This window comes from Doryrhamphus excisus, chromosome 3 (assembly GCF_030265055.1).
Source record: "Doryrhamphus excisus isolate RoL2022-K1 chromosome 3, RoL_Dexc_1.0, whole genome shotgun sequence".
NCBI lineage: Eukaryota > Metazoa > Chordata > Actinopteri > Syngnathiformes > Syngnathidae > Doryrhamphus > Doryrhamphus excisus.
Window position 1 is genome coordinate 18,738,894 of NC_080468.1, and position 15,233 is coordinate 18,754,126.

The 15,233-nt window shown below is 44.4% G+C and overlaps 2 protein-coding genes across 3 annotated transcripts in view; both read right to left on the reverse strand.

The window, feature by feature from the left end:
* The window catches only part of f13a1b (coagulation factor XIII, A1 polypeptide b), a 19,006-nt gene extending 7,656 nt beyond the window's left edge, over positions 1-11,350 (reverse strand). The window contains exons 1-2 of one of the 2 annotated variants that reach the window (XM_058066637.1): positions 11,330-11,350; positions 11,147-11,249 (exon numbers count right to left, since the gene is read on the reverse strand). Coding sequence is in view for 1 of the 2 variants with exons in the window: in XM_058066633.1 (XP_057922616.1) it covers positions 541-665 (125 nt within the window). In the remaining variant the exon portion in view is untranslated. Of the gene's footprint in view, positions 1-540; positions 980-11,146; positions 11,250-11,329 lie in introns of those variants that run through there. The other variant, XM_058066633.1, reaches the window with a different exon arrangement.
* tex261 (testis expressed 261) lies at positions 9,354-12,318 on the reverse strand. Its single transcript, XM_058066651.1, has 6 exons — positions 12,117-12,318; positions 11,706-11,785; positions 11,478-11,631; positions 11,330-11,397; positions 11,147-11,249; positions 9,354-10,168 (listed from the first exon to the last, which is right to left on the reverse strand). The coding sequence occupies exons 1-6, from the start codon at positions 12,184-12,186 to the stop codon at positions 10,053-10,055; spliced, it is 591 nt and encodes a 196-aa protein (XP_057922634.1). The 5' UTR covers positions 12,187-12,318; the 3' UTR covers positions 9,354-10,052.
* Positions 12,319-15,233: the final 2,915 nt, after the last annotated feature.

Here is a 15,233-nt window from a genome sequence, read left to right on the forward strand (position 1 = left end):
GCTGTGCTCCATACATGGAGGCAATGTTTTTTAATGGTGCTATTGGCATCCCCGCTTCTTCCATCAAACGCCCAGACCTTCACAAAAGAGATCAGAACATCATGTTGAACTCTCGTTTTTCTCCCATTTGGAGTAACGCTACAAACACTATTCATGTCAAAGATGTGCTCTGAATTGGAGCAAAGAACACTGAAAATCATTGAAATGGGGACAAATATGTCACATTTGGCTTTCCACTGCGCTTTTATGCCTAAAAGCCAGATAGTGATATTTTCCTTGCTTGCCTGCTATAAATTCATCGATGAAATATAGCAAGAGCAATTCAGTTGTCATATTTGACTTTCTATTAAAGCATTACAGTCAAATCATGTAGCAATTAAAATGCTTTAGTTTAATATACAGCTCGTTCATAAAGTTGAAATGAGCTTTATGGTCAAAAAATGAAGTTGAAATGAGCCAGCTTACCTGACACTCATATGTCATATGCTGGGATGGTGCCATAACTATCACATGACAACCACTACAATATGTTTCATTTACCTTTTAGGATTCCCAGTCAAGTGAAAAGCTACATGTAAAGACTTCTGATGAGTTCTTAGAGATTCAGGCTGAAAGGAAGAAACACTAACTTTATTTACTTCCTGTCTGTGCACTAATGATGGCATGGTGTGTTCCTGCTTCCTGCTGGTTTGTTGTCATTTAGACCCTCTTATTAAGGTTCTGAGAGAGGCTTTTTGGGTAAGTGTAGATGCAGGCTGCATTTCCGTGTCTGCAAATGAAGATAATGCTTCTATTACGTCTCTACTCTCATTTGAATAATGGTCTTTCCAGCCATGTTTGGTCCTTCTTGACCCAGGAAGGACGTAAATGGGATTCCGCTTTAACACCTCCATTAATATTTGAGTGGCTTTAAGGTTTGTTTTGAACTCCCTAATTAGTGTTCCGCTTGGACCCATTTGTGATAAATCATGCTCGGCTTTTAGGTGTTTTTTTACCAGGAGAAAAAATGGAGAAATAGGAAAAATGTTTTTAAGAATATTAAGAAAACAAAGATATTCAATTATTTTTTTGCTTTGGTTGATTTTTTCCCTGCTCCCAATAGATAATAAATTCCATCTGGAATACATTCCCACTGAGAGTGAGAAAAAGGATTTCCGAGCTGCACCATCATGGCTGCTAAGGTCAGCCGTCGTCCCTCCGGGGGGGCGGTGGAGTATTTCTATCAGGCTTGATGGGCCGTGAGGATCTCCAGCTTTGCTTCAGCCAGCACACAGAGGCAACATTTAGCTCACGTTAGTCTGGCTAACTTGCTCAAGGCGGTTTTAGTACTCACGTACCTGGAAGACCATTTTGGTCTTATGTGACCACATCGCATTCTCCCAAGCGTGGCGTCAATCATTCAGGTGTTGTCAAACCAAACCTCCGACAGGCCCGTTTATGTATCTGGCAGGCACTGTAATCCAGGACAACAATTGTGTTAGAAATGCTCTTCTTTGTGACTGTGCTCCCAACTCCATTGACATCATTAACCGGCTCCTCTCTTGTCAGGGCAAGGGCTCTTTGACAGCCGTTTAGTCTTTAGTGGTGGTAGACTGGTTTGAATGGAAGACTCTGTGGGACAGGTGTAATATATCCACATAACAGATGAGTTGTTTCCCAAATAATGAATGTTCCGGTTATGTGAGCTTCATGCGTGGACACATGACCAGGCTGTGAGCGGCAGAATGTTGGCTGTTTGGTTTAATGTTTTCATTTAATTTGAATTTTTGTTTGCTTATACATTCCGTCTTTCTCTGGTACAATACAGCAGTCATAAAATATAATATAATAAACATTTTGGAAGGGGGCATCAAAAACATATTTTCCAGACTATATCTCAAAAGTACAGCGGAGGTCACATGACGGTCCCGTACTGTTTGTCCAGAAATAGCTTGTTGTTTTTCAATATTAGTTTTTAAATTAGTGCCCAAGAGGTCGTTGTAAGAAATCGTTTTTTGTTTTTTTTACAGACGTCATCATGTAAAAGCGTGTTTTCAAATTCCATCATCTCAATTCTGTGGCATTCCTGAAAACAGCAAAGTTGTAGCGAGGAGATGATGCTGCAGATGATGAATGCCCCCTCTGGACGTCATCCTTTCCGCTTGAATGCGCCTAGTGGGCCAGAGCCAGGTCCTGGAATCTAGCTAATGACACACACATACACACACCCCGAGGACTCCCGGCATTCTATTGGCTGACAATCTGGCAGCGCTCCAGATGATTGGCTGCACTGAAAATCAGAAGCAAATCAGAAGCAGCCCAGATGAGAACATAGTCGAGCAAAGGAGCATCTTTCCTGGTGCATCTGATGCTATTTTACACTCTGCCATCTGTGTTTGAGTGTTTATGTACTTTCCTATACTTTTCTATACTTTTCTATACTTTCCTATACTTTTCTATACTTGTGTGCTTGAATGAATCATGGCACTCGTCTTACTTTGCTCCGAGATAAATAATAAAGACATATCTCTTATTTATTCAGTGATATATCTGGAGGGACAATGAAAGCAACATGCTGGCATGAATAAAACATCTTGTTTTTACCACAGGACATCTCATCCAGGATGTCCTGAACATGGCAGCTTCACACTAGAGGTCCTTTGTAATTGTGTGAATGTAATTGTAATTGCGTGAATAGTGAATATAATACTGTATAATATAATCCAATGCAATATATTACAGGCTGTGAAATGATCACAAATTGTAATCAAATTAATCACCGCTTTCAAATGAATTAATCAAGATTAATCACCATGTGCAACTTTGTGTAAAAACATGTGAATCGCACTTTAAGCATGTTGTTATGATCCATTAGGCGTGGCGTTCAAAGACATCATGTACATTTTGAAGTTGAATTCACTGTTTGTATGTATTTGTATTGTATGCATGTATTTTCTGGGATTTCCAAGCATACTTAGAAATGCAGTAAATTGTACTACCGCAATAAAAGTTATGCTAGTGAGTGAAATTCTTTGAAAACGTCCATATTTGTCAACCCATTCAAAGCATTCCAATGACAAAACATTGAGCTCATTCAGGATACACAAGCTCATTTTTTAAAATAAAATTCCTGGTTTTCTCAGGGTTCCAAATTTTCCAAAACAAAAATGTTCCTGCATTTCTTCTCCGATTGTTGTGACAATTTTGATCGTGAGGATGAGCAACTTTCACCTCCTTTTCAGCGGCCTCCGTGATGGGAGGGGGTTCAACTGGAGGTCAGCTTGCACGATGAGTGCTTTATGTCCTCACCCAGCGTCCTCCCATCAGCTCATGGTGGCAGAAGCCTGAAGGCTGAAGAGGCCATCCGACCGAGAGAGGGAAGTCAGTTCTAGTTCCTGGTCCACAGGGTCACTGAGTCAGTGTGCATCACCACGTTTGCCTAAATAATCAAACTGTCCTCATTACTGCCCGGCAGCAGCGGTCAGGAGTTCACTGAGGAAGAGCGCCCTCCACTGGTGCGTACAACACACACACACACACACACACACACAGCAGGTATTTTCTTCCACCTCTCTGATGGGATTAATATTCCATTTGGGCTTTATCTCCATTACCTTCATGAAAGTTGGATGGTTGGAGGGGAGGTGAATATGAAATATTCAGGCGGGGGTGTAATGAAGTCAGTGTCACAAGTACCAGCAGTAGAAGTACCATTGTCTTATCTAAAGCATGTACAGGAAGCGTATACAGGAAGTCCTGCCAATGTCACAGGAAAAAAAGAATGCAAAGAAGATGACTCGGCCCTCTAGCTGCCCCTGAAATTTTAATACGAGGGCTGTCAATCAAGTCAAATATTTAATCGTAATTAATCCCATTTTGTCTATAGTTAACTATATACTACACAGTTAAAAATCCCATTGTTTAATGCAAGCAGTGGCCTGTCCCACATTGTTCGAGCATCCTTGAACGCACCAGCTAACTTTCTCCCACGCTATACAGATTTACATGATGTGGCGATGCACAAAGGTCAAATTTGATGACCTTATTGAGTGCTCATGTGCCTATTCTCTGAAAAACAACCTCCAGGTTTGCACTGGTGGATCTGTATTCATTTCATGCTTTTAATTTGATATTGTTCCTGTCTTAGTTTTACATCATAAATAAACAACTATAATATAAATATGTTTTGCTGGCGTGTTTTAGCTTGTAGTTCAAAGCAAAAACAAAAAATCATCATGAGACAGCTGGCATTAAAAAAACACAGTTAGTCGGGACATTCGTATGCCAGGGTGTCACTGTATAAATGGAAATAAAAAAATACCGTCAGTCAACGAACTCTGTGGCAACTCAACACACAGCGACAATAGATACAAATAATACGTGTCTTGTTGCAATTTATATTAACGCGTTAACTTTGTCAGCCCAAGTTAATACAAAACCACAAATAACGTGTCCAGACTTTGGGGACAGTAGTCGTGTCCCGTAGGAGAGCACAGAAAGATGAGAGCCTACAGTACATGCCAATGGCATCAAGGCTTGACATGGAAAATCAGGTGTCAGGGAGCGTAGGAGGCGTCAACGCCTGCACATTGTCGCCTGAGGATGGAAGCTGTGACGCCATGGAATGTACGCCATGGAGTGGTTAATGCACGCATGCATCGGTGCAACCGCATATCTGTGAGTCATGCGCACCATTTTCAAGATCTGAAGCGACTTCTGGAATGAGCGCTATTGAAAGAGGGCATCTTCATGCTAATGGCTGCTGACTGTACGCGCGCTCTGCCTGGAAGCAGCAGCCCCCAACAGCCAATCACCTGCGAGCGTGACATCATGAAAAATGCACATGGTGGCATATGGCGTGCCGAGCTGCGTTAGCGACAATATAGCTACAACAGTCACAAATCCATATCCATTACTGCTGGCGCAAAGGTCAATAGTTCACATCCGAGCCCTGCACATCTGCCTCTGTTGCCAGGAGAGCTGAACATCGCCTTTGATAATATCGCAGTAAAGAAGCGACTGGGACCGGTGGCAAAAACAACGTTTTGTTTTTGTCCAAAGAAGCAGCTCACCTTTGTCCCTCCTCAACCTGCTGACATTCAGCGCTAGCAGCATACCTGCAAGGCTTTAGCAGGTTGTGCAAAGTGTGCGTGTTCCATCAATTTTACATGGCGTGCCAAAGAGTCGTGTCTATTTTTTATAGCAACAACGTCGGAAAGCGACAGCGTCCAAGACAAACCGAAACAAAACCTTCCGGTGAATCTGACCTAATTATGCTTTTCAGTGCCTTGACCTCCGTTTATCCACTTCACGGTACCGTGCACGCTCCTCCTCGGGACTGTTAGATTAGAGATTACAAGCCGACGTGAAGTTGCTGCCGACAACATGATATGGACAAAAATCCCCCCCCTGTTTTCCGAAAGGTCGCAATCGGCTTCCAGTATTGAGCTGTATTCACATTTTATGTTCTAACAGGCTGCAAATTAACTTTAATTAGCTGCCAAGTCACCGACAAATGTCATTTTCACTAACATTTGAAAATACAGGCTTGATTTTCCCTATTTGATTTCATGGAGATGGCAATAATTGTGTTGACAATATTGACGATGACAAAAAAAGGCCATCATTGGGGTGCTTGCTTGTGCATTATTCTATGAATTATTCAAGAAATCAGCGGAAAGAGTGAGCGCAGGGACAAGGCAGTCACATAAAGATAAGTGTTTTCCCAAGATGACATCTGCTGCTTCCCTCTGAAGGTAAGCTCTTATTATCGTTATCATGGCTGACTACTATTTCCTGGTGTACTGATGCTTTTATGGTATGGTTAGGGGCAGTAAATATGGATCTGATCAAGTCTAATTTTATGACATTCTGTAACGTTATTAAAATACAGCGTTGAATTCAATCAAACTATTCAATGGAGGCGGAGGGGTGGACCCTTTGGAGAACCAATCAGCAAAGAAAGAAAGCTTGAACGAGATTGTGACAGAAACGGATGGACTGCAGGACCCAGAGGCTGGAGGGGAGCCGGGTCCCCGTGCGCGGTGCATTCACAGTTCAGCGGCATCGCGACCTAAATGCAAAGTGATGGGAGAACCTTTACTGATGCAAGCGGCAGTGTAGTATCAGGGAGGGCTGACCGAGCTGTGAACCGCCCAGCGAACACAGAGCAAATTAACATCAGCAGAAATAGAACCGTGCCGGAACGCACACGGCGAGCGCTGTCACATGATGCTGTGAGGTGCCGCTTGGACCCTCTGGTCCCGGGCCGAGGGGGACACGGACTTCTGTTCTGTGGGCACAAGGATTCATCTCATCTCAATGATGGCCAGAACCATCAGTCTGTCGTACAAGTCCTTGATCTTCTTGAGAGCCAGTCTCATCTCTGACTTTAAGTACGGTTTTCTCGTTTACAGACATGAACATCTCGGTGATGTCCTTCTTTCCTGGCGCATACAGGCTGACGTATCCATTCATTCACTCTGAAATGTAGTTTTCATGTATGACCATTCACATCTGCATTGAAGATCCAATCCAGCCAATCGGCTTAATGAAATTAGTATCCATATACAAGACATGTCTCAACATGTCTGCAACTACAGGCCCTGGAGATGTAGTGGAGATGTCAAAATGAAAGTTAGCCATTTTTCTGATTGCTTATACTGCAAGGCTTCCAAAAATGTATAGTTTTCATACGCTCCACAAACTCCAACGTCGAGACAAATCCGGCCTCCAGAACTGTTTGGACAATAGCGATAAGTTGGGCCGCCGCACGGACACGATCAGACAAAATACTTAAAGTAATGGGTGGAAATAAGCGACTCCTCCAATATAAACTACTGGTCTGGCATTTCAAATGTAGAAGTGGAAATTGTAAATAGCATGACATTCCCAACCATTCCCAATCGGGTGCTAGAAACACTAGAAACTGCAGCACTTTAACTATTACACCCCGCCTGTACAAAATAACACCTGACAGCAAAGCATTCTGGGAAATGCGTAATCTGCCTATAAAACAGCTGGGTTCCACATGTCAAGGATTTTGATGCTTTTGGAGGGAAAGGAGGGAATGAGATGAAGCTTGTCAGAATGCATCGCTGACCTTTGGAACGTACTCATATGAAGAAAGAGAACGGAAGTTGGACAACCTCAAGTTGTCAGCTTTTAGAAGGTGTGATGCTGCAAGTGTGCACGTCTGAAGGCTCACAGCAGGCAGGCGATGCTCGGGTCATTTGTGTGTACGCTCAGACACGTGGAAAAATTAGAGGGAGCGTTGGTTGTCACTTGTGGTTACGTGATAGTAATATCTCTTCAGAAAGTGGTAGATGGCTTGTCTAAAAAGCACCCACATGTTAGCGTTTTCTGATTTTCCCACTCTGAAAGCAGCCCCCCCCCCAAAAAAAAAACCATTTCCATTGGGATGAAATAACTTCAACGTTTCCTTGTGACCAGCCCCCAAGACAAAGCCGCTGTCACGAACGAACTGCAGCTGGCCTTTCACACTTGGAGCAGACAAGAGGAGATTGTACATGTCAGACACCTGACACCTTCTCGCCACACTCAGGTGACGTGGAGGCACAAGCAAGAACATCAATGAGGTCAGGCGGCCATGCACGGCTGGTTTTCAATCTTTAGCTGTACGCTATGCCTCCCACTGGTGAAGCAGTTTCAAGAAGACGTTGAAGAGAAGACGGGCATCAGATCAGATTGGGAGCTCACACACGTTTGGGGCAACAAAATGGTGGTGGTGGTGGTGGTATCATGGTCCCGCTGGTGTTATGAATGATGATGTCATCTCCACTGAGTGAGTCATCTGTCTCTGTGGCACGACAAAGCAGCGTGGACAAATGTCCTGCTGTACGACCGGGCTGGAGAATGCTCTGTGACCTGATTACGCCATGCAACAAACGCTCACTTGCAATACCAACATCCTGCATACGTCTTGGACACACACCTGTAGAAGAGCAACTGAACTTCCATTGTTCCTCCATGAGCCAGCCCCCTGATGTCACCAGTCATTATAGCCATGGCACCCCCCCCCCAGCCCAAATCTTGCTTCAGGTCCCCGCAGTACAGTTCTGCTGAAGGAGCACCATGCTGCCCCCTTGAGGATATTTTGAGATAAGATCAGTCCCCCCCCCCTTACCTATGCAGCATCGAGCTTTACACCTTCATCACTTTACTTCCACGCCATCGCCCTCCTCCTCCCGCTGCTAAGCTAGTGTGAAAGAGGAGGAGCCGGGCAGGGTAGCGAGGTGTGATGCAGGATGTCTGTCAGGTCCTCCAGCACAGGGAGGTCCAGATGACCACGTCATAATCTAGCTGGCTCTACACTATATTTTACTTTAGACTGGGGGGGTGGAATGTTTCCCTCTGAGGGCCCGGTGTATGCTTCCATGTCCCGGAAAACTGCATATGCTGTAAGACAAAGGTAGTCCGCCATTTTGGTTTGCACATGCTGTTTTTGATGATTGGGACCATTTTCCATCATCATGTTCTGTGACCGTACTTTGCACACCGCTGCTTTAGACTTTCCTCTCAAGTCCTCCAGTGTCACTGTGAGGGCCGGGTTAGCAGCTAGCTAGAGTAGAGTTCTATGCGGAGGGAGGGAGGTCACTGTGCGGTCACCATGCAGAGCCCGGTCCTTGTGACTTGAAGATACTGAATGTGCCATGGTGCATTAATGCACAGCCGCATGGAGAGAGGAGGAGGAGGAGGAGGAGGAGGAAAGATGGAAGGGAGTGAGGGAGGAGCTAGAGGAAGTGAGATGAGGCAGGGAATGAGCGCACTTACAGTAAACAAGCAGAGTCCAGGACCCCCCCCCCCCCGAGGTTTCTCATGAAATATGAAAACACATCAGCTGCTACTCCACATTACAGTACTTCCTACATTGTAGCCACCTCATCAGCAGGGGGCAGCAAATCAATTAGTGTATTATGACCACATGATTAGGAATAGTAGCATACTTTGACATTACACCCAAGTAGCACTCCTGTTGCACCAACTAAAATGAGGCTGAGAAAAGGAAGATACGGTACCCCCCCCCCCCCCCCCCACACACACACACACACGGGGGGAGGAAGTAGAAGAATGCATTTGGCTTTTTTTACATTCATCAGGACACGTCTCCATGTTGACGCACTTGTGAGGGTCACACACACGTTCCACAAGTAGCAGCATTGAGAACGGGGCCAAGGCTCTGGGGGTTTGGAATGGGTGGGCACTGAGGACTCAGCCTGTCCTTGACCCAGACTGGCGGTGATGATGAGAGGAAAAGGTCACGTATAATCAGCAAAGGAAACACGAGTGCCCTCCATCACATCAGTCATAAGAACAGTAGTGTTAGTATGCAAATGAGGGATTATACAAACGTATACTGTATTATGGACGTTTAATAAGAGAAAGATTGATGATAAAAGAAGTCAGCGTTTCACAAAAGGACTTTTTTCTTCCTGTAACTGCTTCCAATAATGAACTAAACTTAATGTTCTTGTCACAAAGAATGTAGCAGCTTTTATTAGAAAGTCAGCTGACATGGAGGCGCCGTGCGTGATGGAAATGAGTCCAGTAGACGCAAATAAAAGGACAACTCACAGGTGGGTTTTGGTAAACAGGTGCCAGCGTTCCAGAACATTCCCATTAAACTTTCCCAAGCGCTTGTGTTGAGTCTCTTTCACTGCTGTGTCTGTTAAACCACTGTTAGCATTGAAATACATGTATATATTCTTTTAACTACTATCAAGCTGTCTTGTCTATCTGGTAAATATTCATCTTCCAATGAAGATATGAAACATGTGATTGATGGCCAGCTTCCTGGTGTCGCTTGTAAAAATCATTTCCAAGGAGCATCAATACGTAAAGACGGTCCAATGCAGCATTAAGTGCCGGTGTGCAGAAGACGAGGATAGAAAGCTCCTCCAAACGGCCAAACAGGAGACGCTGCACTGTTCATTGGTCCACTGTCTTCTGCTCCTCATCCCCTTTAACCCCAGTTTTACCGCTGGAGTCCCAAACGGATAAAAGACATGAGACTTCCACAGTCCTGCCCACCTGAACCCCCCAAGTCCGGTTCCTCAGTACATTTTCTGCCTAGTGGGTAGCACAGCCTCTTTGAGGAAGGAGAAGACCAGGAGGATTCCAGAGCGCTTTCCCCGTTTGCCCTTGGTGAAGTAATTAGACACCACATCATCTAGAACACACAGGACAGGTAAGGTCTCGTTAATTGGATGTCGTTGGATGGGAGCACGGGGACATTCAACGCACCAAACATTTGGAATCATTTCATGAAATGACACAATTATTTTACAAGTTTATGCTAGGTTCATTGTAAAACATATGTATTATATACCGACCCAAAAGGCTGGTTACGTGTCCATGAAACACTTCATGAGTTCTGTCCCTTTAGAAATGACTCCTAATCCCAACTCATTATGTAGACAGGAGACACCATCTCTCCCATCCAAACCTCTTGGCCACCATGGGTAAGAACAACACAGACTATACTCTGGAGCTCCAGGCAAGACTTTGCCTGTGGGGTAAGGATGACTGTGAGAAAGGTGGGGGAGCAGCCCACAGCAGCAAGGAAGAAGGCAGTTTGTGATATCAAGGGAGTTGGGAGCACAGCCACAGAGAAAAGCCTCAGTTCCACACGTTGCTGTAATGGATTGCGATCCTGCAATCCCACCAAGGTCACATGTACAGTCCCGTCAGAAGTTCAACAATCAACACCTTCATCAATACTCTCCAAACGACTCAGACTGTGATGTGGTTATGGGAGACCGAAACTGAGCACTTTGGCATCATCTGGAATGAACTTGTTTTTGGTGCAGAGATCAATATTGTATAGAATTCAAAACTGGAACCAGCAAAATGCAACAAAATGGAGAGCAGTACAAGCATATTGAAGAGTCAAAGTGCATGCAAAGTATGACAAATTCAGACATGTTGGCAGGTATACACTTATATTGAAAGTACCCCCAGCATCAGAACCCCCTGAGGGTTTACCGTGCCCCCTCAAGGGGCCTACCCAGCTATTTGATAAGCACCGTTTCTAGAGTGATATGTAGGGTTTCATTACTTTGGACATTCATATGAGATAGTCTGACAAAACGTATGGCAAAACATAACTTTTTGGCATCATATAATAAAAAGAGAGAATGAAGCTCACCTCCTTGCTGCACAGTGGATGGAAGCACATTTTCGCCCGCCGACAGCGACACAAAGAAGGCAAAAGGAATCACCCAGAGGCAGATGGTGAAATAAGACAGGACCTGAGGAACGAATGAATGAGCATTCCTTCAAAATGGAAACACACACAGCTTACACGTCTAACATGACAATCCAAGATTACCTCCGAGAAGGGGTAATACTCTTGTGCAAAGTACTGAAAGGCCATGTAGTGGTTGACCACCACCAACACTGCAGAGTGGAGGAGAGCATGTTTCAATGTATCCATCATCAAACCACGGCCAACAGGTTAGTGGGTGTCTCCTACGTACCGCAGGAGAGGATGAAGTTGGGCGAGCTCAGCAGGATGTAGGGAAACGTCTGCAGCAAGCCAAAGTACACCAGGTTGGTGAAGAGTCCCACTCCCACCATCAACACTGGGAAGCCTTCAAAGATGTAAAGACCTGCGAGGACGCCTGTCGAAAACTGGAAGCAGGCACAGACAGAAATGAGAGGTCGAGCACACAAAAGTCGACAGTGTGCAGTGCCGACAGGCTTACCAGAATCATATAGTTTATTATTCGACGAGTGGCCACCGTGTACTCTTCTATTAGTTCTGCCAAGTAGTACAGGCCAGCAGCTGTGAAGACGCAGAAAGACACCAAAACATGAAACTAAGCTAATAAATGCTAATTCTCGGCTCACACGAAAGGAGAATCTCAAATATTACAAAAATACATTCCCACCAGTCAAGTAAAAAGAAATTGCAAGACTTTCTCTTTTTGTATCAAAGTCAGGATCTTTGAGGCTGCGACATTGTAACCGTATAACTGCCAGTCAACAGACACGGCACAAATAAAAGCGCTAAAGCACATCAAATGCTTAATTATCTTGATTAACTGACAAATTACGTTGTCAACCCGAGCTAACATAAGCAGCCAATGTTAGCTTGCCACATTGACATCACTTACCAATAGCAAGAGTGACGAAGCACACCTGAATCAACATCGACAGCCAGCTCAGTAAATAAATAAACCACATCGCTCCGCAAAAGACAGAACACTCAAGGAAGACGGAAAAGACAAGAGGGGATAGAAAAGAGGAGCAGAGAGGTTAGCTCGCTAGCTAGCTGCTAACCGGAAGCGGAGCCGTGGTCAAAGGTCTCGAGAGCAGGCTGAGGAGAAGCTGAAAAGAGGAGCACGTGGGCGTGGCTTTCTTTTGACTGGCGCGCCCCCTGTCGTTGGAGGACTAGTACTGACTGCTGCAGATTACCAAAGATTAGAACACTTTGAGGACATCTGTGATACATGTATGATAGTATGATTTTTTAAATATTATTTTTGTGACATGGGAGCAACAGTGGAAGAAAACTTTAATTAAAAATTTAATTTTTTTGACAACAAATGCAAACTCCACACAGAGATACAATCCTGGATCTTCTGACTGTGAGTCCAACATGCTAACCACTAGGCCTTAGTGAAGCCTTTCTTTTTGACTAAAGTATCATGTGAGCTGGAGCCTGGTGTATGGTCCTTCCTGGTGATGTCAGCTTCCATGGATCAATCTTTGACGTGACCCCCACCCCCCACCTCACCAAAACACACACACACACATATGCGTGGACAGAAGAGCCGCTACTCATTACTTCATTCCAAAAGCCAACACCTCAGTGCAGGAACCAATAAAAAATGCATGTCAGAGAGTGGAAAGGCGGTGCCTGTCATCAACAGAGCTAAATAAAGTTAATATGTAATGCCAAACAGTGTGAAGACACTAAAATGTGTCTGAGTCAAAGGTGAAAGTAATGCTTTTATACAAAGGCATTTTTATTTATGCGTGCACTCACACACGTGTGCGTACAGCACATGTGCGGAGGTGTGAAAACAAAAGGCGACCTGCTGCATCTCCCAAGACTTTTAGGATAAAGCGCGTCAATCAGCTGAGCCTCTTAGCTCAGCGACACCTGAGAGCTGCGAGCGTGAGAGCGTTAATGCGTCTAAATAAGTGGCGACCTCCATGCTCCGTGCTCCATGCTCCATGCTCCGTGCTCCATGCAGACAGCTGGCGACAGCAGGATATTGTTTTTTAATGGCTGCACTTGGATCAGGTAAAGGTGGGCTTTTAAAGGGAAGGATAGTCCACATTAAACATGACTGAATGCGTTTGCGGTCCCATCGCATGCAACAAGTTCTGTCTGCAGCACACCTCTGATGAATCAATCAGGATTGTTTGTTTGCCGAGCACATAAGTCAAAAACAACTGGTTTGGGCCGGTATTCCCTAGACCTACATGTAGACTGCTGTGCCCCGCCCCGCTTTTAATCATGTTTTAACTGTGTATTAACCAATGAATGCTGTATTTTGGTGTGTCTTCTATTCTGTTTACTTGCTTTATTCAACTTCATTTTTCTGTAAAGTGTCTTTGAGTATCTTGAAAAGCGCTATACAAATAAAATGTATTATTATTATTATTATTAGTGCAACCTATGTAGGGTGTACATTTTTAAAATACTAAATTAGTAGAAAGCTGAAATGCATGAAACCCAAATCCATTTTCCCATAAGAAATTGATGTAAATCCAACTCATCCATTCCAGAAACCAAAAGCATTAACACAAAACACAATTTACAGAGATTATTCATTCATTCATTTTCTACCGCTTTTTCCTCACGAGGGTCGCCGGGGTGCTGGAGCCTATCCCAGCTGTCGGCGGGGTACACCCTGGACTGTTCGCCAGCCAATCACAGAGCACATATAGACAAACAACCATTCACACTCACATTCATACCTATTCATTGGCCACTCCAAATTGTCCATAGGTATGAATGTGAGTGTGAATGGTTGTTTGTCTATATGTGCCCTGGGATTGGCTGGCCACCAGTCCAGGGTGGACCCCGCCTCTCGCCCAAAGACAGCTGGGATAGGCTCTGGCATAACCGTGACCCTCGTGAGGATAAGCGGCATAGAAAATGGATGGATGGATGTTGAAGTAATGTTATGAGCTAAATATTGGTTTTGAAAGGTTCCAGATGATGTTGTACTGTAGCAGGTTTGGAGTTGTCTGAACCTTTTATATATTTACCTTTACCCGAGCACCATATTTACAGGCTCCATTAAGTTGTGCACCGTCATTGAGTTGGAACGCTGTAAGTATGGCGTATCAGTGATGATCTGCAACCTGCGTGAAAGCGTCCTCCCTTTACATTGCGATCCTGTTGTAACAGACACTACCTTTGTTCTTTGCTAGTTCTTTCGTGAATTCAGTAACTGTTCTCACCTTCTTATCAAAGTTCTGACACATGCAACATGCACACTTTTTGCAGTCGTATTCCATAAGCAGCACGCATCAAAACAAATTGAAGAGGATTACTGATTGCTGTGCCGACGCCGTCTTTGTCTGCGCTAACCATCGTTTACATCTTCAACACACTTGACAATTGTTTGCTTGTTGTGTCCCTGGGACACATCAGCGGTGCTAAAACCTCATTAGAGGACAAGCAGGGGGATAAATAAATGGATGGATACTAATTTTCTCCCCGGGCGGTGGACACAAAGCGGAGCCAGTGTTTTCAAAGCAGCTGGACTCAACAAAGCCTGACGAGTCATTAGCTTGAATGGATAGTGGACGCAATGCGAGCAGGAGGCTTGGTGCCGCAGTTTGTGTCACATTATGATGAGTGTCTTGTCACAACATCTGAAACATCCTTTTTGTTTCCTGAGGAAGTCATTATGAGGAACACGGCAAAGACGGCTGCTGGGACACAAGCATGCAGAGCAATAGCGGCGTGACCGTTGCAATATTATTATATTATATGATATTATTATCTAAAAAAGCTTTACGTGGAGGACAATACGATCTTAGTGTATTTGTAGATTTGTTACAGAGCATCTTTTATTTGACAGGAGGAGTTTGAGACAGACAACCGGCAGCGGGAATGTATTTTTACTACAAGGAGCGTCCAGCGAGACGACAACGCGAGCTAGCAAACACACAAAAGGACAAAGACGCACGTTCACATAAAAAGGCGGGTGATTTCCTGTTTTGTGGTATGGCATCATTACACGGCCACATGAATGGTCGCTGTTTTC

Coding starts and splice junctions, on each gene's coding strand:
- tex261 (XM_058066651.1), bottom strand. CDS start 12,186: ATGTGGTTTATTTATTTACTGAGCTGGCTGTCGATGTTGATTCAGGTG. Junction 11,786..12,116: donor CTTCGTCACTCTTGCTATTG/GTAAGTGATGTC, acceptor GCGTCTTCACAG/CTGCTGGCCTGTACTACTTG. Junction 11,250..11,329: donor AGTATTACCCCTTCTCGGAG/GTAATCTTGGAT, acceptor TTCGTTCCTCAG/GTCCTGTCTTATTTCACCAT.